A 23,427-nucleotide genomic window follows, 5' to 3' on the forward strand; every position below is an offset into this window, starting at 1 on the left:
ACATGAACAATTGGCAGGTTCTTCCAAAACCTTAAAAGCTGTTAGGCGCTCGCATCTTTTTGGAAATGTGACGAGGGTTAAGAGGACTGACTCTTCTGTTGACTCAACGTCTTTCACTTTGAAATACAGTAAATATGATCTTTGCACCAAGCATGACTCCAAAGACAGCATGGGTACAGACCCATCAAGGGAGACTATGCAAGGGCAGGGGAGTACTCACAATGCAGAGTGATAGTTGCCCAGCAAATGGTAGTTATCCAGGGGATGCACCAGCACGAGCATTATGTGTTTGACAAACAAAATTAATTGTAACTGTAGAAGACTACCTTAACTGTGTGTGAGAGAGAATATATTATTACAAAGTGAATGGAAGAAATTGTAGGCTCCTGAGAGTTGGGGAATTCACTGGCTCTGTCTCCTGCAGGGTTAGCAAAAACAAACTTTCTTTACCCAAGCGGTATGATGCAGCTTTATTCAGCTCACATTACTCAGCAGGAGAGACCCCCCAAAATAAATTAATTGAGGCTATTGATTGTATACTACCTACAGTAGTAATGACCAGAGGTGTATGTATTACCAGACAACAGTGGCAGTGTTCACATCAATCAGTGTTTGGTCATACATGGAATCCTAATGAAAGTGCTTGACAACGTTTGAAATCCTGTGCTCATTCTTTAATACATCATAAGTTAACACACACATTTTTTTGTGTTCTCTGAGTTTATGGCCTCTCAGTTAAAACCTATAAAAATACTGTTCAGGGTAAAGATTAAATTCAGCAAACATAGTATAGAAAATATAAGCTAAGGGTGTGGTGATTTCAGTACAGTATTGACTTCCAAATATGTAGTAACTTTTATGGTGACCTTCTGAAGATTGTTCAAAATTTTCCATGTTGAAAACCTGTTTTCATTCAGCCATTTTCTAGTGCTGCTTAGTTTACATTATTAAAAATTTTCAACAAATCAGCTAGAATGTGATATCTACTATTTAGCTCAGTTAAATATCAACAAGGCGTTCTTCTATCTTTCCCCATCCTTGGGTTTAAAATCTATATTTCACAGACCTGTAGAGTGCAAATTAGGTGGGGCTGTTTTGTCAGTTTCTCTTCCCCTTTCTGTGCTAATTTTCTTTTCTGTATGAAGTTGGATAATGCCTTTTGTCTCCTGTACTCTTGTATTCCCTGGTGCTTAAATTGATTTGGAGTCCTAGTTTCCTGCCTGGAATATGCAGATGCTGAAACTAGCAAGGTTAAAAGTTTCAGTTAAGTTCCACCCCCGTCCCCCAAATCCTACATTCCTTTGAGGCTCTGTAGCAGTTTGTCTCCAATTTGGAAGTCTTAATCCACTCTGGAGGGGCTCCTTTGTATATAAATTTCATCCACTTCAGCCAAAAGGGGGGATTATGGCCATTTTATAGATTCCACATTATAGTGAATGGCAAAACACAGAACTTCATTTCATTCAGAGTGGCTCAGGAGCTGAACTACAGAACAAAGTGTGACTCAAAAAAAGATCAGACTACAAAGCAGAGATGCTGGTATATAGGGCAAATTTGAAGCCCTTGCACACACCCTAATATCTACTGCTGCCCCTGCCTTTTCCTGGCCTTTTGACCCTCTGTAAACACTATTTTTGTGTCCCCCCCCCATCTGTACCCAGGTGCCCACATGTCTATTTTAAGAGATCATTTCATGCATCAGCCAAAGTGGACTCCAGATTGTAAAAGCTTTTGTTACACTGTACTAAAATGTGCTACTCTTTATGGTGCCCTCACTCTTAATGTTTTTATTGTTCATGCCAATGTTGTTATAGTTGGGGAGCATTTAAAAGCTTCTAGGTTTCGGAGCTGTGGCCTATTTCTGCAGGATATATGATGGCGTGGGGAGAGGGAGATTCATATTTCACATCGTGGAAATAGGTGCAAATTAAATTTTAATATGTGCTAGTTCATACTATATTGTATGAAGTAATAAATAAAAGTGAACCTATTGGAATTGCTAACAACAACAACAATGGCTAGTTGATGATGCATAAATAGTGGAACTTTCCCTGCTAAGTGTCTTGAAGAATTGTTAATCACAGTTCATGTAAATCATGTTTCATATTTGCATGCATTGTAAAACATTTATTTCATTTTTGCTGAAGCATTAAAAGTGAAAACGAATGCTGTATCTGTAGTAATGCTAATGCCAACAATAACTTTGATACATACATTTACTTTACTAATTTTGTACATCGTTTACCGTACATTTCCAGCTAAATTAAATAGCCACATTTATTCATTTCAGCTCCATTATTAGATATGGGGGTGGACAGTTAGATGGAATAACTTGAGAAAAGAAATATCAATACTTAAGAGGGGCTTATTTAAAAAAATAATGTTCGAGGCCTATGCCCTATTAAAGTAATTTACAACACTCCTGTTCAACTGCTTTTACAGAAGGAAAAAATGAATGTCAGAGTTTAAATGTACAGCCAGCTAATTAAAAGTTTTAAATATATGCTTCTGCTTTAAGTAAAGTATGTTTCTGTATCAGCTGGGAATGAGCTCTCTGAGAGGAAGTGTGAAGTTGCCGAATTAGTGATGGCTGGCAAATGAACTTGTCTAACAGCAACTTCTCAGCTCCTTTGTAGCTGTTTCCTAAGGTATATATAGCACATTGGTGAACCATAGAATGATTTTGAGAGAGAGAATTTGGGCAAAGTCCCAATTTAGATTTCTCTGGGCCTTTCCCATTGCAGAACTTTTATTTGGAAAATGCCACTACCAGACCATTTGTTAAGTGACATCTGATCTCTTAATAAGAAACTCAATTTTCTTCAGATTTTAAACATTACTTTCCAATGATTTAACAGAATTTTACAGTGTTAATATGTATGACATGTGGGTTTGAGTACAGTCTTTCTGGTATTACCAGCCCAATTCAACTGCTTGAAGAATTTCTTTCTATTACCATGTATTCCTCAAATATACAAAGGTAACTTGGGTTGTTGCTATGGCAGCTGTTAGCCTTGAGAATAAAAACGTGGGAACTGTGTTTGTCCAAGGCATAAATTCTCCTTTTTAACTAACAATAACAAATTTGTATCATTGTGCACAAAGTCAACCAAGCTAAAGAGATAATCAAAACAAGAAACAAAGCACCGTGCTCTAAATTTATGGTATTTAATTTTGCATTACAGTCATACCTCGGGTTAAATATGTTTCAGGATGAATATTTTCGGGTTGCGCTTTGCAATGGAGCACGTGTGCAGACGCTCAAAATTATGTCATGCGCATGGGCAGAAGTAGTTACAGGAGTGTTTATTTCCTAGGATGTCCCCCTTTTCCTTCAACCCCCTAAATCAGAGCTTTCCAGACTTTACATGTTGGTGACACACTTTTTAGACATGCATCATTTTGCGACACAGTAATTTAGTTTTACTAACAAACTGAAGGTTAAACTAACCCCTTTCCAGCCCTGGGAGGAGCGTGGGGAACGTTCATACTATACACCTAACACTGCAGCCAACACACTAACATGTCACAACACACAGTTTGGAAAGCTGTGCCCTAATCTGAATCTTCTGTTGCATTCCAACTGTCAATATGCTCTCAGAAGTCCATTGCTTAGTCCTACATCAGGAAAGAAGCCTTATCATCATTCATTGCAGGGGGTTGGACTAGCTGACCCTTGGGGTCCCTTCCAACTCTAAGATTCTATGATCTTGATGTTCTATTATGGTCATAGCGAGTGCTATTTTTTGGAAAAAGAGGTGCTGGAACTTATTATGAACGCCTCTTTTGCTCTTTCAATGGCAACGGCGTTTACCTGAGAGGTGCTGGAACTGAGTTCTGGTGAGTTCTGACTCAAAAAAGCCCTGGTCATAGATGTTGTAAACAAATGCCTCCATTCTTTCCTAATAACCAGCATTTTGTCTTCTGATTCCAGTTCAGTTATGTGAGTGCTGTTGCTTATGTGGCCAAAACGGTAATATTTAAGAGGGAAGTACTAGAAAATATGAAGCTGTGTGTCTCCTGCTTTTTATTTGATAGAGTTATATACCTTTTTATACCCAGAAAGTGTCTTAAGGGGGTTACAAAAGTAACAAATATATTTATAAACAATGAAACTGAAGAACTACAATACAAAATAAAATAATAACTTTCCCCCTAAAGCAAAACATTGTAGTACTTTTTTTGGAAACAATTTCACTCTTATTACCAAGGGACACGTTTACTCATAATAAGCAAAACTCATTCCAGTAATACATGCATATCACTCCAGATTCTATTTTACATGTATTCTCAATTTCCCTTCTACATAAATACAAATAATGTACTACCACCTGCCCATCCGTATCACTCGTCCCATTTCACTTCCACAACTCACACACATCCATCATTAAAAATACATTATCCACTCCGTTACTCCAATATCTCCCTCTCCTTCGCCACATTGCTGTGACCAATCATTCTACTGTTTCTGCTAAAAATGTATGCAGAATCACCAGGAGTTAACTATTCACTGTCAAAACTATCAAAAGAAATGCATAGCAATCTGGCTCTCACCCATTTTGTTATTTCTCACCGAAGGATAGGTGGAACTGCACACACCCTTCCCTGGTACTCCTTCCTCTCACCAAAGAATAACCTCAGACATTTTCTACCCACATCACAGACACACCACAGGAAATAGAAACCCAGCCAGCAGGAGGGCACCCTTGTTGCAACCCCGAATGCACAGGCCAAAGGGGAGAGTTCCCTTTCAGCGTCTCCCTATCTGGGGTGCCCTGCCAGTGACACCCACTGCAGCTTGCCTGTGCTGGTTTTGTAACTGGCTGTCCATTATTAGCTACAGCTGGTTATACTCAGTTTCTCCATGGTTCTGCCTGAACAAGACGACACTCAGGGTCAGTTGGGCTATCTAACTGGGGAGTATGGTTGTTCTTATCTCTCTCCTTTGCTTTTTATCAGCTTTATCAATAACAGTGTCTTCCCTTGTAAGAGTTCAATAAAATAATGGATTTAAATGCATCTATAACTTGGGAGGATTGTCAGTGTGATTAACAATCATTTTCCAGTTCTCTCCCCCCCCCCCTTTTGTGCACTTCTACCACCTGTATAGGATATCGCCTTTTGGCATATTCAGCATTTGTGTCCCTTTGTCTTACATCCCCCCCAACTCAAAGCATATTAAGCTGATACGATAATAAAAGGATTCTAGCTTGCCATGAAGTTATCATGTTGCTTTTTTTCCTTAGTTCTTAAATAATGCATCAATTTCACCAGAATGGAAAACTCCCAAGCAATTCTCCTTGTTAGATTATTTCTTTTTCTTGTATATATCTCATATAGTATAATCATTAAACTGTAACACAAAAAAAGTCCGCCCCTTGATTATATCAACTTGCTAATTGACAGAAGTGCACAGGTGGCTGAAGCAAACAAGGTGGAGGTTTAGTTGATGAGGTAGCTGTAATAGGAGTTAGCAGAGAAATACAAGTCCTCTGAAAACAACAAAGAACCTGAATATATGTGATGCTAATCTGTCTCTTGTCTTTCCCTTTCATTTGTAGAATTGCTGTGAAGAGTTTCCTGGAATTATATGTCGTGAAGAATTTTGTATGTGAAGAAGACAGACCCGACCATGTATAACATGACTTAGCCCCCTCCTCAACATGACCTCTAAGTGTGCTGCTTCTCAATAGGCATTTTTTCCTTAAAGTGATCAGTGTTGTACACATGCTTTGATCCATTTCTGATGAATGTTTTAGCCATGAGTTTACATCGGCAAATGGGATCTGATAGAGACTTGCAATCTTCTGCCTCCTCTGTAAGCTTGCCTTCAATTAAAAAGGCACCAAAGAAAAGAAGGATTTCACTGGGGTCTCTCTTTCGAAGAAAAAGGGATACAAAACGCAAGTCCAGAGATATAAACGGAGGTGTGGATGGCATTGCAAGTATTGAAAGCATACATTCGGAAATGTGTATGGACAAGAACTCTATTTTCTCTGCCTACATGTCTTCTGACAATGGAACAACCATCATCAGCAAACAGAGCGGAGACTTCATGGAGTGTCCCTTGTGCCTTTTGCGACACTCCAAGGAGAGGTTTCCGGAAATAATGACTTGTCACCATAGATCTTGTGTGGATTGCTTACGTCAGTATCTCCGGATAGAAATCTCTGAGAGCAGAGTTAATATCAGCTGTCCAGAGTGCTCTGAGCGATTCAATCCCCATGATATTCGATTGATATTAAATGATGACATATTGATGGAAAAATATGAAGAATTTATGCTTAGAAGATGGCTTGTGGCAGACCCTGATTGTAGGTGGTGTCCTGCTCCTGATTGTGGGTAAGTTATTATCTCCACCCCCCTTCCTACCCATTCTAATGAAGCACATGGATCTTGTCGTCATCCTGAAATATATTATTCAGCTCATTAAATTGCTCTAATTGTCTACTAATTTGTAACTATTTTAACATTTAAAGTTTTGTGCCTCCCTCATATTGCTCAGATTGTGCTAAGTAGTCCTTATTGTTTCATGACATAGATGAAACAAAGTAAAAGAACAGACAGGCAGATTTATTCTGGTAAACGCTGTTATTTCACACTGTAGAGTGTTTAAAGGAGTGACTTTACTTCCTTTAAAATAAAATAGAAATATTTTAATACACTTTGAAAAGAAACCTAGCAGTTTCTTGAGTGTAAATTGTGAAAGTTTTTATAAAATAAAAAAGGTAACTTTGTAGTTACACATCCTGGCATTGGCAGTTTTAATGCCAGAAACCCTGAATATTGGCTGCCAGTAGAAATTCAGTATAAGAGAGCATAAACCAGTTTGTTGTTGCTGCTTGATGCCAGAATACTTTCCCCATAGCTGCAAATGTTTTAATATTCAAGGAAACACATTTGATTGTCATCGTTAAGCCAGAACAAGTGTACCCTTTGTCATATTCTTCCCTTTCCAAACCCACTACTTGGGAGGAGCAAGAGGGTACTTTTCATTCTAATCACTGTTTTGCTTGGTAAAGCTCCTCTCACCACTCTCCCCGCCTTCGGTTGCCTTGTTCGGTTCCCAGCTCTGGGTTCCCAAAACTTCAAGCAATCTCCTAACTGCTGTTATTCTGCTGCTATCATATAAACACCTTTCTCTGACTTATTTTGTCATAGCTGTGATAGCTTGGCCAAATATGAAATGTGATTGGAACAAACAAAACTTCATTAGTATAGTAAAAGCTGAATATAATAGGTTTTTATGGGATTTGCTTTAATAACGGTGTTCATTTATTTTATATTTTAACATGTGCTTATACCTCTATTCCTAACTGTATCCTATCCAACCTACTCTACCCCTTACTCCTCAGCACCCACACCAGCTACTCTCACTTCCTCCAAAACCCAACTGTCACTCCCCAGACACATACCTATTCTGTCATAAGCTACCCTGGCATTCAGCACACAACACACACAAACATTCCATCCCTCTTTCACTCCCCCCTGAACTTGCCTTACCTTAAATCATACCAACCTTCCTACACAAAATTTACACAACAGTATGCCAACCAGCACAAATTAGATACAATGACAAATACCACATCCTCCTCTGCTGATTTTTAGATGATTTTAATCTTTAGCAAAACAATAACTTCAGCTTAAAGGTAAAAGTAAAGGGACCCCTGACTGTTAAGTCCAGTCACGGACGACTCTGGGGTTGTGGTGCTCATCTCGGTTTACTAGCCGAGGGAGCCGGCGTTTGTCCACAGACAGCTTCCTGGTCATGTGGCCAGCATGACTAAGCTGCTTCAGGCAAACCAAAGCAGCGCACGGAAACGCCGTATACCTTCCCGCCGGAGCGGTATCTATTTATTTACTTGCACTTTGACATGCTTTTGAACTGCTAGGTGGGCAGGAGCAGGGACTGAACAACAGGAGCTCACCCCGTCGCTGGGATTCAAACCGCCAACCTTCTGATCGGCTAGCCCTAGGCTCTGTGGTTTAGACCAATTTATGCGTTCATGTTTATCGTATACATGGCATTAGTATCCATGAAGTCATTAAGCCAAGCACTTTTTACGTTAAAAGTATATATTTATTCTGTGACCTGAAGTGCTGCATTATCATGTTAGCAAGAAGATTGTGTGTAGCTAGGAACAGGTGGCTGGTGAGAAAAAGTATAGTGATGTTGTAAATAAAATAGCACGGAAAATGAGCTGGTAGTAGGGAAGTAATTGGTTTTCCATGGAGAATAACAGATGAGTATGTTTTTTCACTTCTGCATATGTTGGATAGTAGTTACTAAATATCTATTGATTGACTGAATAACTAAAAAAATTTTCAGTTCTTCAGTAGTTCAAATGACAGTAATTGCATGTTCTTCAGTATAGGCTTTGAATCAAATTTGGATTGTGGTCCTATTTAGAAAGAAACATTGCAGAAGCATGGTTTGCTTTTCTTGTTTGTGCTTAGCATCTTATTCTTATCAGTCCAATCCTAGATCAAAAGAATGGAGCATAAAATTCTTTGAGATGTGGCCAGTTTTCTGGACAACATTGCAGCTATTTTGAATGTCCTCCTCTGCCCCACTACAGCATTTATGAACTTGAAAACATATAGATTCCAAGCCATGTGTTGGAACATGTTCCAAGAGAAAACTACACATCTTCAAGAAAATACTAAAATTATAGGAGGTTAGATTTTGGTTAAACAGTAAGAGGAACTTCTTGAGAAATAGAATTGATTGACCATGGAACCAGTTACCTGATTATTTAATCAGTACCATACAATAGGTTTTTGTTCACCATCCCTTTCCTTGATTCACAATGCTATGGATTTATTTGAGTGATTTTTCATTTTAAATGGTTTTTTGTTGATTGTACCTTTTATTTTATTTTTTAATCTACTGAGTCCTGTGTAATGTTCAGATTCAGTTTTGTGACCTAGGTTGGGGCTTCAATCTTACATACACTTTTCTGGTAGGTAGCTTCATTGAACACACTTGGATTTACTTCTCGGTGACCTTGCATATAAATTCCTTTGTTAGAGATGATTCATGTGTTACAAGAGTGGTGAGGGAGCTGCTTTTGCATGGCTGGATTGCATGTCACTCTGGTCAAGCCTGTAATTAAAGGGCTCTGCATCATTATTGTTGTTGTTGTTGCTATTAAGCCACTTCCTGTGAAACATCTCAAAGCTATTTCACAATACAATAAAAACATATATAAAACACTTGCACATCTAAGAACAATTACATATCCAGTGCAGATTGGGATAAAAATATCCACTTTCCTTCTTGAAAGAGGAATGCCGAAAAGACAATACATGCATTAAAAACAAAAACTGCCCAGTCTAAAAATATTTTAAGATATAAAGCAAGATATTAGATGACAAATAAAACAATAATATAAAGCAGGGATGGGGAACATTTTGCATCCTGAGGGCCACTATACGGTGACCTTCTGAGGGAAGCATGTAAATGGTGGGCCAGAGACAAAACATGGATGTGGCTATGGATGACTCCTACTTCTTTGAGCTCAGCTACATTCCAACCACACAAAAACCAGCCAGCCAAAAGGTATCAAGGTAGGCACAGAGTAGGGCTGGTGTAGTCTGGGGAGGAGGCATGAGCTGGGCTTAGTCCCAAGTGTCAGTTAGAAATGCTCGGAGGCCTGCATTTAGCTCTGGACCTGAGGTTCCCCCCTGATATAAACAGTCTGCACCCAGAAGTGTGCTGATTTTTAATATACAGTACACAAGTTCTCTTTTGCTGACTAGCAAGTTCTGTGAGTGGCCTGCTTCATATGTCATGCTAAGCCAAACCATGGCTTGGCACAATTGCACAGGCTCCCAGGGCAAAGATCAGAGAACTTTGCTCCTCTCCATTGTTGTTGTGCTGTGCTGTTGCTTAGTATGTTGAATCTGGGAATGACACAGCCCCACAAACCTCTCCCACTGTCCCTTGGGACTCTCCCTAGGCTATGCGTCATCTCCAAGTTAAAGTTTTCATCAGCCCTGCTCTGCATCCTCCTTGATTGCTGTTGCCTAGCTGGAGGATGAGGGTATGTGTGTGTGTCTGTGGAATCCTGAAGTATTTGTGTAGCTGCAATGTAGCCTATAGTACAAAAGTGTCACTGTCCCTCCTCCTCTCTCTTCTTCTCTCCCCCCCCCCCGCCCCATATATCTTTAAACAGCCTGAGGTTTGATGCTTCTAGATACTGAGGATTAGTTTCTAAGCATGTGAGAAGACTGAAATGCAGACGCCTAATGTTTTATACCTCTGTTCTCTGATTCTGCCAGCAAAGCCCCTATTTCTACACAAAAGGGCAGAATCCCTGTTGGTCTATTGAACATGCCTTCCCTTCTACAAATGGCATTATTGCATTACTATTATTGATTAGAGAATGTTCATGGGGAAAAGCTGGGATTAACAGCTTAATTTCAGAGTCAAACCTCTTGTGTATTATAAGAGACACTGTTAACTCTCCAGTGCTCACTGATTTTCTGTCACATATGCACTATGTCTGTTTGATACAATGTGTCCCACTTCTCTCTGATAATTGTTGGGTTGGAATATGAAAATTAAGATTACCATCAACTTTGTGTTCTCAGAAATATTATTTGACTCTAAGCTTGTTTTCAGCTGGACCTGGGCCCCTGGGATTTTGCAGATTGTGAAATTCAGAGCAAACCTTGGGCTTCCACATTCCTCCCAATGCTTCCACACCATGGAGGGAACGTAAAGGGTGAACCAGGAGATAACATTTTGAATGCAGGACCAGAGACTGCATTTTAGTGGGATCTTCTGTTCCAGTCATTGGCTGCCACAGTGATGATGAGGAAGCCTGAGATGGTCCTTATGTCGTATTTTATATAGTAGACAAGTCACAGGATTGGAAGTAGTTTTTTTAAAAGTTATATTAGTTCACGCTACACAACATTGACCTTTTGTTGCTTTTGAGGATAGTAGTTCCCTATATTTTGGCTTTAAGAGGTTTTGAGAATAACTAATTTTATTCTCACAACTCAAGTTACTATATAAAATGGCTGCGAGCAACTGGTGGGTACTCCTTTTTGCCTTAGTTTGATGAGGTGGTTTGGGGAATTTAAGATTAGACCTATTGATTACTTATTTGTCATTTGTAGTGTCTACTGTGGGCTTCACTGAACACAAGCAACTGCAATTACATAGTTTATTTGGGCTAACTCTTAACCACTAAAATGTGTGCAACTTTGAAAGACCTTAAAAAATAACACAATTATTATAGATGGCTTGAGGTCAGCACCAAGCATTTAGAAATGTGGGAATCTGGAATGTACCATTCTCATTGTTAAACTTGAGACTTAGATCAAAGAGTACATGCTACACAGAGAGTGAAATACAAGGACTTAGATTGTTAGGTTCAGATCTTCAGAGTTTTGTTAGCTAGATCACAATGACAATGGAGTTTTGTTTTCAGAATAAGGGATATTTCTTAATTTATCCCCGAAAGTCAGCTTTTCTTCTTGCCACTGTGCAGTACTGAGAATAACAATCTTCCTCCTACTTATTCTTGAACATTTTAAGGTATGCTGTAATCGCTTTTGGATGTGCAAGCTGTCCTAAACTTACATGTGGACGTGAAGGCTGTGGAACTGAATTTTGCTATCATTGTAAACAAATTTGGCATCCCAACCAGACTTGTGATGCTGCTCGCCAGGAGAGAGCCCAGAGTCTACGCTTGCGAACAATTCGTTCTTCGTCCATTAGCTACAGCCAGGAGTCTGGAGCAGCAGGTATTTATTACCTGAAATACTAGGTGTCTTTTAAACATTTTAAACTAACTGTTTTGTTCACTGATTATTGATGTTTATTAAGAAAGGAGATCTGAGTCCAGTACCCCTTATTTTAGCATTATGCAAATGGTGCAAACTTTCATAAACAGATGATCCAGAAGTCGACTGATAATGGTTGACTTAATAGAGGTTAACCAATATCATTGTTGTTGTTACTATTTATTTATTTATTAAATTTCTTTACCATACTTCATCCAAGGATCACAGTGCAGTGAAACTAGACATTTTCATTATTGTCTTGGTTTGAGATTCCATTTATGAATTATTTTGTTTTTATGATTATTTTTGGGGAGACCTTCAAAATAGAAGCAATGACTTCAGTAGAAAGTGAAGGACAGAGCTTACTATACTAGATTTTTTTTTTATTTTAAAAAACTGCCCTTGTGCTTATACTTCTGCAGCTGATAACTATGCCTATCCCCCTGTTTTAAAGGCAAAAGATTTATACAATATGAAGAGAAAACAGGCTATCTGTTGACTTACCTATGATAAGCTCCTTGGTAACCTGTGCAAGAGGACTGACTGCATATAATGCCTTGCTTTGTCAGTGAACTTATTTCACACTGGACAGCCAGAAACCTCATCAGAATCTTGGGCAAGGGGGAGGAGTTGGCATCGCTTTAGAGTATAATTACTGACTTGATTTAGAGTGAAAAACTTCACTGTACTCTCTGTTGGATTTTTATTTGGATATGGATAGTCAGAACATCTGACCCAGGTGCTTCTTTGTTATACTGAGTCACAGATGTTGACTTAGAGCAGGGGTTGCTAACCTTTTGGGACCAGTAGACATGGGCATAGCCGGGGGGGGGGCAGGGAGAGACAGCTGCCCCCCTGTAAATAAAAATACATAGCTAACAGGTTCTGCCTCCCTAACAAAAGGCCTACCCCTCCTAAGAAAAATCCTGGCTACACCCATGCCAGTGAACATGTTTTGCCACAAAATGGCTGCCATAGGAACATGGTTAAGAGAACCATGGTCAACCTCCTCAACCTTATGTTTATCATGGGAAGATCTGTGTCCCGCTGGTCTTGATTGTGGAGATGCAACTGTTAAAGGCACAAAACCCCCATTTCCCCCAGTGTCAATTCCTAAACCAAAGCCAAGGCTGCTATTTTGTACCCACTTACCTGGGAGTAAGTCCCATTAAGCACAGAGACTACTTCTGAAGGAGGTATGGGTATTGTTGAACTGTAAGTTAAGTATACATTGAATTCTTAATAAGTGCCTGGAGTGCTGCTACACTGCAAGAGACACACCTAAGCCACTTCCCCAAGTGTTCATGTTTTGCATTTGCCATATAGAAAAGGGATTATTTAGCTTCCACCCACGCTTACTGTGTAGTAGTAGTTGCAGAAAATAACTTCTAGAGAGTACCTTATCGCAAATGAACTATCCATAGGATATATGTATCCTGGTCGCCATGGGAAAAAGGGGCAAACTATGGAGATTCCAAGGACTACTCTAAATAAGACAGATGCAGGAATAATTCACTAAAAGGGAGAAGAAAACAGAAGTTCTTTAGGATCCCAGGTGTCCAAACAGCGCTGACTTTCCTTGCTGACTGCGAACGACAGGCTGAAGCAACCGAGCTAGCTCATTGCACAAAAATCGCGTAAAGGGTACCTGCATGTACCTGTTATTATTTATTAATTTTGTATGCATCCACAGATCTCCCGGTCCTCCAGATAAATTTTTCTCCCTTTAGGTTAATTCTTTATTAAGTTAGGCTGAACTTGGAATTGGTTGCAACCAGTTAAAATTTACAAACATTTCCAGACATGATTTTCAGTGTTGGTTGTTCCCATAAGCAGCATGGTTTCATTGGGTTTCTTTTTAAACAGCTGATGACATAAAGCCATGCCCACGCTGTGCTGCTTATATAATAAAGATGAATGATGGAAGCTGCAATCATATGACATGTGCAGTCTGTGGATGTGAATTCTGTTGGCTATGCATGAAGGAGATTTCAGACTTGCATTATTTAAGGTATGTATTGAAAGAGTTCATGTACCTCACTTCATGTTGTACCCCACTAATTAACAGCAGGCTAGGCTATAAATCCTTTAAAAGGAATGAATGAATGAATGAATGAATGAATGAATGAATAAAGGAACAAGTGACGTTTGTTTTGATCATGCACATTTGATGTAGTCTTTAGTTTGAGGTGGAATTCTATTTTCATACCTGGTTAGATTTTTTATATATATAAAACTGGTTTGAGAGGGAGTTTACTGACATTAGATAAGGCAGGACTTTCCATTGCATGGGTGTCAACTACAGGAAGTGCCCTGCTTTCTATAGCTTGGTGCACACTGAAGCTCTCTTCAGAATATGATAAAGTGACGGGGAAACCCCAGGACTTACTGTGGGAGATTAGAAAATGGACTTCCTGCAGTAAATTTCACTAGGAAAGATAGCAATGGAATCAACTCTATCACAACAATCCCTGCCTCCCATCATGCTTGGAGAAGCCTTTTGCAAAGAGGACATTCTGTTTGTTATTGTGTCTAGTTGTGTTCAGAACAAGTGGGGCAGCTGCTGCCATAACACTTCATCAACAGGCCTTAGAGCTTTTGCCTAAGTAAAACACACAATTCCTAGAGAAAGACAAAACTTGTCAGATGTTTCAGTTAAATTTGAGGAAGGTAAATTTTCCCCATTCATAGTAAAGAGGTTCATTTAAAACGTAGGTGGAGAAACTTTGTTCCAAATCCTGAGTTGCACATTTTAGCATCTGCCCTGGGAAGAGCCATGATCTGATGGAACCAAAAAGAAAATGCACTGGATATAAATGTTGTACTGCTGGTCTGGTACTATATTAGTTTCAGATTACTCTCTCCACAACCTGAAACGTTACATTACATTAACACTTTTAGCAGGATTGCAGATTCAAGCATTCTTGCTCTCTCTGTTAGAGAATGTTATTATAAAACTGATGGTTAGTTAAGACTATTCACTGTGAGTCATAAGTTCGCCTTACTTATGGAAAATTTCTTCAAATAGTCCATCAGGTTGTACATTCTGGGGGAAAAAACCATGGAGTCGGAAGAAGAAAATACTGTGGCAACTAGGGACGCTTGTGGGTGCACCTGTGGGAATCGCCTTAATAGCAGGCATTGCTATTCCAGCTATGATTATCGGAATACCTGTATATGTTGGACGTAAGGTAAGGTGACTGTGTGTTTAGTTCAGTTACATAGGACTTGGATACTTTTGTACACATGTTTAAGACTTTTTCACACAGCAACATGTGCTTTAAGATATTGTAGTAATATATATATAGAGAGAGAGACTGCCTTTAGTCAACTTACATAAAGAAATGTATTCTAGAACCAGGAAAAAAGTGTAATTTTTTTTAACAACACACTTTTTTAAAAAAAAGTATGCAGCAGCATAGAATTAAATAAGCTAGTAATATTTGCAAACAGTTTCTGTCTATAAATCTGTGGCATTAAGACGCTTCATTTAAGAAAAGGCAGCTCAAAATTTTTATATTTATATATACATATATATATATGTGTGTGTGTGTGTGTGTGCGCGCGCGCACACACACACAGGAAATACTTCTCAGTTTTGTGATGTGCAATGCATTCTAAAATGCTCTTTTTCTTAAAGATTCACAATCGCTATGAAGGTAAAGACATTTCAAAGCACAAGAGGAACTTGGCCATTGCAGGTGGCGTAACCTTGTCCGTAATTGTTTCACCAGTTGTAGCTGCAGTAACTGTTGGTAAGTAAAGGTGCAGGTAAAAATCAGGAAAACCCTTTCAGAATTAGTTATTTGTACTGATTTATAAAAAGCTTTGTTTACACTTTGCTGTAAAGGTCGGGCACGAAGAATTGATATTATCGATGCTGCTAGGCATTCATTTTACAGCTCTGAACCCTATTTTTCAAAAATGCATTACTAGCTTATAAAAGTATGTGGAGCTGAAACAATCCCTGTGCCTAATCACTCTTCCCAATTATTGTAGGTTTGGTAAGATTCTCTCTGAAAACCACGGCCTCAGTACAATATACCTGTGTGTGCTCAGATATGTATGTGAGCCCTCGGGTCAAGCCCCATCAATTCCAAGGGAAGAACCACACCCAGTGGTACAAAACAGTGTACATACAGACCTGATTCATCAGTTGAAACGAATGGGAGAGGCATTAGAAGCAGAGGATCTCAGTGCCACATAGAAACTCCTGGCATCAGGAGGTGTTTATAGGACTGAGGGGGATGTCTTTTTCATTTATAGTAGTAATTCAGCTTTTCTTTTCTTTGCCACTTTTTGTGATAGCCTATTAAATTATATAATGATATATATAGTGATCTCTCTCTCGTGTGTGTGTGTGTGAGAGAGAGAGAGAGAGAGAGAGACAGACAGACAGACAGACAGACAGACAGACAGACAGACAGAGATACCACACAACATGACAACTCTGTACTGATTATAGTGTTCTACATTTTCATTGCAGGAATTGGTGTCCCGATTATGTTGGCCTATGTGTACGGAGTAGTTCCTATCTCTCTCTGCCGAAGCGGAGGTTGCGGTGTATCGGCTGGCAATGGAAAGGGTGTCAGAATAGAATTTGATGATGAAAATGATATAACTGTTGGTGGAACAAATGCAGCAGTAGGTAAGGAAAGTCTGTTCCAGTCTCTTCTCAATGTCTTCAGTTGATGGCTGGAGTTGATAGATGGTATACAATGCTCTCTTCTTGCAGACATTGTGGTTATATCGGTCTAGGACCAGCACTAACCCAGATTCTTGGGACACATGGAAAAGCTTAGCAGCAACCCTAGTAGTCACTGTTCCAGCTTTTCCAAGAGCAGTGTCTTTCTCTACATTGAAGGAGTTTCAGTGAAATGCTTTTCCTATTAATTTTAAGTACCACCCTTTTCATATTTAGATCTTCTTCTTTGGCAATCACTCGTAGCTGAATAAGATTGTCTTCCATAAACACAGTTTTAACAATGAGTCCGTAAGAGACTGTGGAGGCCAATTCTGGATCCACACATCCTTCCACAGGGGACACTGGTTTCCGGGCAGGAGTTGATCACTGTGTGGATTTGCCAACTGTGCTTTCATCTTAGCATGTTTCTCCCTTGCGTCCTGAGTTTAAGTGTCTTTACCTTTAGATACCACATCAGTAGCAGAGGCACGTAATAACCCCAGCATAGGGGAAGAAAGTGTTGGAGGATTGACTGGAAGCCTGAGTGCAAGTGGTAGCCATATGGACAGAATGGGAGCAATTCGAGACAATCTGAGCGAAACTGCCAGCACTATGGCCCTGGCTGGAGCCAGTATAACAGGGAGTCTGTCGGGAAGTGCAATGGTCAACTGCTTTAACAGGTAAGGTAATTTGTGTCCAAAGTTCAGCTTTTGTGTCTGCTTTTGTAAACAAACTACAGTTAGCTCTGAGAGGATGAACTTTTTCATGTTGTACATTCTGATGTGATACTTTTTTATTTTGATCTTATGTAGTCTAAAAACAGTTACTTTGTTTACATGGATTAAAGAAGATTTATTAACCCTGATTACTCAATTGCAGTTAAAGGAAGGGAAGGAAGTTCAGGTGCCACAAATTACATAGGCCACTTTGAAAGTTTCTGGCAACAGAATTTAGTGCAGTGTGTTTGGTGTGTCAGAACTGTTGCTAAAAAGGGGGGCTTTGAGAGAAGATTTTTTTCTGAAATGAGTTGGTCTCATAATGATATTTTCTGCCCCTCTTTTTTTTTTGGCCAAATAGTGCTATTCTTCTGTAGTTGGTTTTCTGTCTCAACTACAGTGAGCAATGTACCAAAATAGCATAAGAAGTTCTACCTTCTACCATGTGTATGGCTTCAGGGGCAACAGGAAAATATTGTCTAAACATGGGTCTTTTGTAGCCTGGGAGGCTTTTGTTCTGACAGTAGCCAACTAGATAATAGAAGCATAGTATTGTAGAGTTGGAAAGGACCATGAGGTTCATATCGTCCAACCCATTGTGGGGCTCAAACCCACGACCCTGAGACCCTGACTCTCATACTCTAGCCACATGCCTTTGAGTAGCTTGCAAGCAGAAGCTTCTAAAAGACTCCCAAGTGATATGAAAGCTGAAAGATAATAACAGAACTAAAATTGAATTTCTCCCCAAGGTTGGAAGTTCAAGCAGACGTGCAGAAGGAAAGGTGCAGTTTGAGTGGAGAGTCGGGCACCGTTAGTTTAGGAACAGTTAGTGACAATGCCAGCACCAAAGCGATGGCTGGATCCATTTTAAATTCATATATCCCATTGGACAGGTAAGAATTAAGTAGTGGAAATGTGAATAGAAATGCAGCTTATTCAGCGCTGTTAATTGAACTATGTAGTATTCAATATGCATACCTTGTAGTAGGCTGCAAAAGCAGCATTAATGAATTCCCCTTCTTTGAAATTTCTGGTATGATTTGTTATTTTTTATCTATTTATTATCAAATTTCTGCCCCACCCTTCTGAAGTTCAATCCTTCAGAGCCAGGGAGGTGGTGGGATTTTTAGTTTCTTCTTGGTTTGAGCTGCTGTTACTCAAATATAATTTTCTTGACCTGCAGATACAAAACCTTGTTAAATTCATTTTTAAAAAAAGCTTTGGATCTCTGCTTTTATGAAGTAACTTTGTCAATCAGATTTCTTGCTAGAACTATCCAAAATCTTCACTGTCCACTTAGTGCATCTGTTTTGCCTTGAAATAAAAGCTCTTGGCAGAATTCTTTTCCTGGCTTGGTTTTAAAAATTATATTTGCACATTTCTTTTTTATTGACAAACTGGTGTCAGATGTCTTTATATCTCCCCACCTCCCACAGTTTGCAAAGCTTGGTAAAGGTAGATCCAGCTTGGCTATTCTGTGAATTTCAGACTTATTCCATTCACATAAAGGACTGAGGTCTTGTAGAGACTTCCTGCTGGACGGGAGCAGTGATTTCCACCAATTCTTCCTGCAGCCCCCCCATGCCTCCAGGTAGTCCTATGACTCTTGAACTGCTTTTGGCAGGAGGAAGGAGGAATTGCTGAAAATTGCCTCACCCTTTTCCATTTGGCATGTCTGGATCCAACCCTGTATGGTTTTCTTTCTGGATATCTTTTACAAATGCTTGATGGGCTTCTGGAATGTATGCTTGTGGATCTGTGGCACATTAAAGTTAGGAAGAAGTTCTCATAATGTGCTTTTAGATTTGTGTACTAAAAACAGTGGAAAGTCCTATGACACTAAATGGACTAAAATGGATTGTGACAAGAACTTCCAAGGCAAAACCCTACTGCAACTGATCCATGAAGTGAACAGTGAAGATAATGGATTATGTGCATAGGTCTAGTGAGAAATCTGATATGTTAATTATTTTCTTAAAGCAGAGTTTCAACACATAAATCAGTTGCAGTTCACAAGGCTTTATATCTGCAGTTCTAAAAAACAAACAAACTAAACTTATATTTGAATAATAGTGGCACATTTTTCCTTAAAGGGATGGGTGGAGATAAATAGAGGCAATGTTTCAGCACCTGCAATAGTTGTGTTTGTATTGTATTACATCATTTTATTAAAGGCAATATTAGCAGAATGAGTCACCAGGCTTTTAGTGCCATTTTTTCCTAAAGCTATACTGCATTGTGTTAAAATGCTTTTAAATTGCCTTTTTCCATTTTTAATTTCACAAAATGAAACATTTTTTTAATGAATACTTCTCTCTTCTCCCCCTTCTAGAGATAGCAGCAGTATGGAGGTACAAGTAGACATTGAATCAAAGCCCACAAAATTCAGACACAACAGTGGCAGCAGTAGTGTTGATGATGGTAGTTCTGCAGGTCAAAGTAACGCTGGTTGTTCGTCAGCCTGCTTGTCAGAAAACAAATCTAGTGCCACCAAGTGGTCCAAAGATGCATCGGCAGGGAAAAAATGCAAAGGTAAACTAAGAAAAAAGAGTAGCATGAAGATAAATGAGACCAGAGAGGACATGGATGCTCAGTTATTAGAGCAACAAAGCACAAACTCCAGTGAATTTGACTCTCCCTCTCTCAGTGACAGTATCCCATCTGTAGCTGATTCCCACTCAAGTCATTTTTCTGAGTTTAGTTGCTCTGATATGGAGAGTATGAAAACCTCATGTAGCCATGGTTCCAGCGATTATCATAGCCGGTTTACCACAGTTAACATTCTCCCAGAGGTAGAAAATGACCGTTTAGAAAACTCTCCACACCAAAGTGGCAATTCGTTGCTGATTCCAGCTGCTCCAAACTCAGAGGCTCCACAGCTGAGTTACATTGCTGAAGAATGTGTTTATAATGGGACTTCAAGTGTTGCAGATGTGGGTACTGGTGAAACACTGAAAGAAGCAAACAACAACCATTCACAGCACGCTGTGGAGTTAAATGCTGCAATTCAGACAGATATAAACCTGTAAGTGCTGCAGAAATGTATTTACCACTAAAGAGCCCTTTTCTGTTAGCTGGTCAGGTAACTTTCAGCGGCCATCAGAAGCAAAGCTTCAATGCAATTTACATTTTATATATCTCTATTAAGGCAGAATGCTTTGCGTGGAACTCTGTTGCAGAACTATGTGAAGTGACATGAAGGTGTAAACAAGTGCATTACAACGAAATGAATATGTTGATGTTTTGTATTAGTGCCATAACTTTGCTGAAGGTCTGCATTTGGGCAGGGGCAAAAGCTGACTTGTGTCAATTGCGGAAGTGACCACTTGTTCATAGATATCATGTAAAAACTCAGTAAGTGGTTTCAGGCCCCCAGCAGTAACTTAACTTCAAGCTCTGGTGAATAGCACCTAGCAAAAATAAGTTGCATTAACCATACCAAATATTTCAGTGCTGTTAATATTGTCTGGGACAGGCTGAGACACACAACGTTCCTTAAGCAAGGTTATGGCATTTAATATAACTTTTAAGTATGAAAAACTGGTACTTGATATATGATAGGTAGCAAGGTGACGTCTCCTTATCAAGCAAGTGGGGGTAATTTAATTATATTTGCAACTGACAGCAGAAGGTAAGGTTATGATATGCTGTATAAAAGTTTTTGTAAAATTTAAGATCATTTTAATTTGTAATCCATTATAGTGAAGCTGATATAGTCGCCTTTCACCCAGGGGACTTCAGTTATGCTGTTTAATTCTTGGTGCCTTTGGAAAAGACTGGGGGTTTAAGTGCCTGGTCTGTTGATGCTTTCACTGTACAGTTTTCCAGAATGTTTTCTCTTGCCACCTTTTTGGAAGCTAAAGGAAAACTTCAGAAAATCAACTGACTGTGGTAGATTAATGGGTATCATAATACTGAAGTATTAGCCTACCAAAGACTCACTCAGGCTTTTAGTGGATAACTTTTCTGACATCCCTTTTGCGAGTCACATGCACAGAAATAAAGCACAGTGCAGAGCTTGCACATATACAAAATTTGGGCTTCAAATTTGGCTGGCTTTTGGGGGCTTTCCCACGTTATCCTCCTTATGGAAGATACTCAGCTAAACATAAGCTGAAGCTAGCTCAGGCGTCTGCACTGTTAGATGTTTGCTACACAATCCATAATGATATGTGCCCTCTGCCCCTTCCCCAAAAGAAAAAAAATATGATTATCCTTGGCATAATAGCCTCCAATTTTTGTTCTGTGTTTTTTGTAAGTATTGCCATTATGGTGCTACTGAAAGTTTGGTTGTATGAGAAGACGGCTGCTGCGAGCTGCAGCCTTCTTCCATGACTTCCCTTCACCAGTTTCTTTAATCGGCTTATAACACTAGTGCCAGATACGTCATTTGGTAACGCTTGTTACAATATTTGTATATTTGCTCTTTTCTTTTGCTCAATGATGTGTGTAAACTGCATACCTGAAATAAATGTCTGAGTACTATTTTGGTTGTCTTCTGTCCATTTGAACAAAGAACCTTTAGCCTGGAGATCAAGCATATACACTATTGGTGTGGAATGAAATAGCTGTTTCAAAGAATGGCCCCCGAAAGGGTCTTGCATTTTAACCTCTCCCTTCTCAGCTACTTAATCAAGTTGGGCTGAGGCCATCAGAAATAGTTTATTGTGGTGAATAAACTATCCTATAAAGAAGCATAGCTCAGTTCTGTTAGCAGGGAATGTGAAGTTTGTCTGTCTGTCAGACCTTGGGGAGCTACTGCCAGCCAGAGTACACAATACGGGGCAAATACTCTCTCCTGTGACATTTCACATAAAATATTCAAAATAGCTTTTATTTTTATTTCCAGTAAGTATTTTTTACTTCATTAAAACCGTTTTATGGCACACAGTGTGTAATATAATTTTGTATGTCTTATCCTACAGATAAATGTAAACTTGGAAACGAAAGTTTGGCATGTTTTGCCATTTTTTTAAACTTTAATTGGAAACCTGACCTGAACATTTTATTTAAAGAGTGTTTTATAATTTTGTTTTATTTGTTTTTATAATTGTATATTCAGTTTGTGTAGCACGCCCTGGGATCTTACGATGGATGGGTAAGAAGACTTAATAAAAATAATAATATGGTAGGAATTTTGTAAAATTCCTTAGCTTCCTAGTCAGATACTGCAAAATGGTCAAAACATCCTTAAAACTGCTTGATGTAGGAGTTCCTAATGGGTAGTTTCACTTCTGATAGCATATGAGTGGTGATGGTATAAGTCAGGTTTGGTATAATGGTATGTACCGTATGTGCTCCCAGTTATTTCCTTTGCTGCAGCAACCATATATTTACTGACCAACTATTATGCAGTACCTTATGAAAAATAAAAGACTGAACTGTTAGGAACTTTTTTAGTTTAGGAAAAAAATATACAAAATTTGGGCTTCAAATTTGGCTTTCCCACAATAGATGTTTATAAAATATATGGTTAGGGTAGGTAAACAAATTATTCCCTTTTGCAAAGCACGAAGACCTTGGAGTCATCCACTAAAAGTAGATTCAGGATAGACAAGTACTTCACATACCACATAATTAAGGAATTCACTGCTGCAGGATGTGATGGCCACTGACTTAAAGGGGGAAATAAATAATTTCTCCATGAATCTTGTCTATCAGTCAATGTCGATTAGCCAGCAAACTTAAATGGGAGTCTCCTTGGTCAGAAGTAGTGTACTACTGAATCCCAGCTGCTGGTGACAAGCACCTGAGGGCTGGGGCCATACTTGAAGGTATCTAAGAAACATCTGATTGACCACTGTTGGAAACAGTCTTTTGCTCTGATCTGACAGTGTTGTTAAGTAAGATCACAGGTTCCACATATTATAAAGAATTAGGTTTATGAACCACTATAGCAGAAGAAACTTGTGCAACAAGGTTTGTAATGGGTAGATGTCATCATTTTTGAATCTTTTTAATTCACTGATACTTCTGTGTGACTGCAGGGCCCAGGCTAGGAAAGAAGCTGCTGCCAAGATAGAAAAAAGCTCATGCGTTCTCTTCGTACTCCACACCTGACTAAATGTAAGGAGTTATGGAATTTCCTTTGGAGTGCACTAAGTTTTGAGTCTTGCAGTTCTTGGTTTGGGTTCTTTTTAAGCAACTATGAAAGCTCAGTATTTCTGTTACTCGATTTTCATACCTGTACAATTAAACCTGTGGTTGTGAATCATCCTTCCTCAAATG

At 39.1% G+C, this 23,427-nt stretch overlaps 1 protein-coding gene across 6 annotated transcripts in view; it reads left to right on the top strand.

Annotated features, from left to right (window-relative positions):
• Positions 1 to 21,684, top strand: part of RNF19A (ring finger protein 19A, RBR E3 ubiquitin protein ligase) — a 33,895-nt gene extending 12,211 nt beyond the window's left edge. For all 6 annotated transcript variants that reach the window (XM_028736384.2, XM_077932825.1, XM_028736385.2 and 3 more), the window contains 9 exons: positions 5,562 to 6,342; positions 11,552 to 11,760; positions 13,666 to 13,810; positions 14,828 to 14,990; positions 15,440 to 15,554; positions 16,286 to 16,447; positions 16,950 to 17,163; positions 17,949 to 18,092; positions 19,532 to 21,684. In XM_028736384.2, coding sequence (XP_028592217.2) covers positions 5,747 to 6,342; positions 11,552 to 11,760; positions 13,666 to 13,810; positions 14,828 to 14,990; positions 15,440 to 15,554; positions 16,286 to 16,447; positions 16,950 to 17,163; positions 17,949 to 18,092; positions 19,532 to 20,228 — 2,445 coding nt within the window. In that variant the 5' untranslated portion in view covers positions 5,562 to 5,746 and the 3' untranslated portion in view covers positions 20,229 to 21,684. The remainder of the gene's footprint in view (positions 1 to 5,561; positions 6,343 to 11,551; positions 11,761 to 13,665; positions 13,811 to 14,827; positions 14,991 to 15,439; positions 15,555 to 16,285; positions 16,448 to 16,949; positions 17,164 to 17,948; positions 18,093 to 19,531) is intronic.
• Positions 21,685 to 23,427: the final 1,743 nt, after the last annotated feature.

Source organism: Podarcis muralis, chromosome 8 (assembly GCF_964188315.1).
Source record: "Podarcis muralis chromosome 8, rPodMur119.hap1.1, whole genome shotgun sequence".
NCBI lineage: Eukaryota > Metazoa > Chordata > Lepidosauria > Squamata > Lacertidae > Podarcis > Podarcis muralis.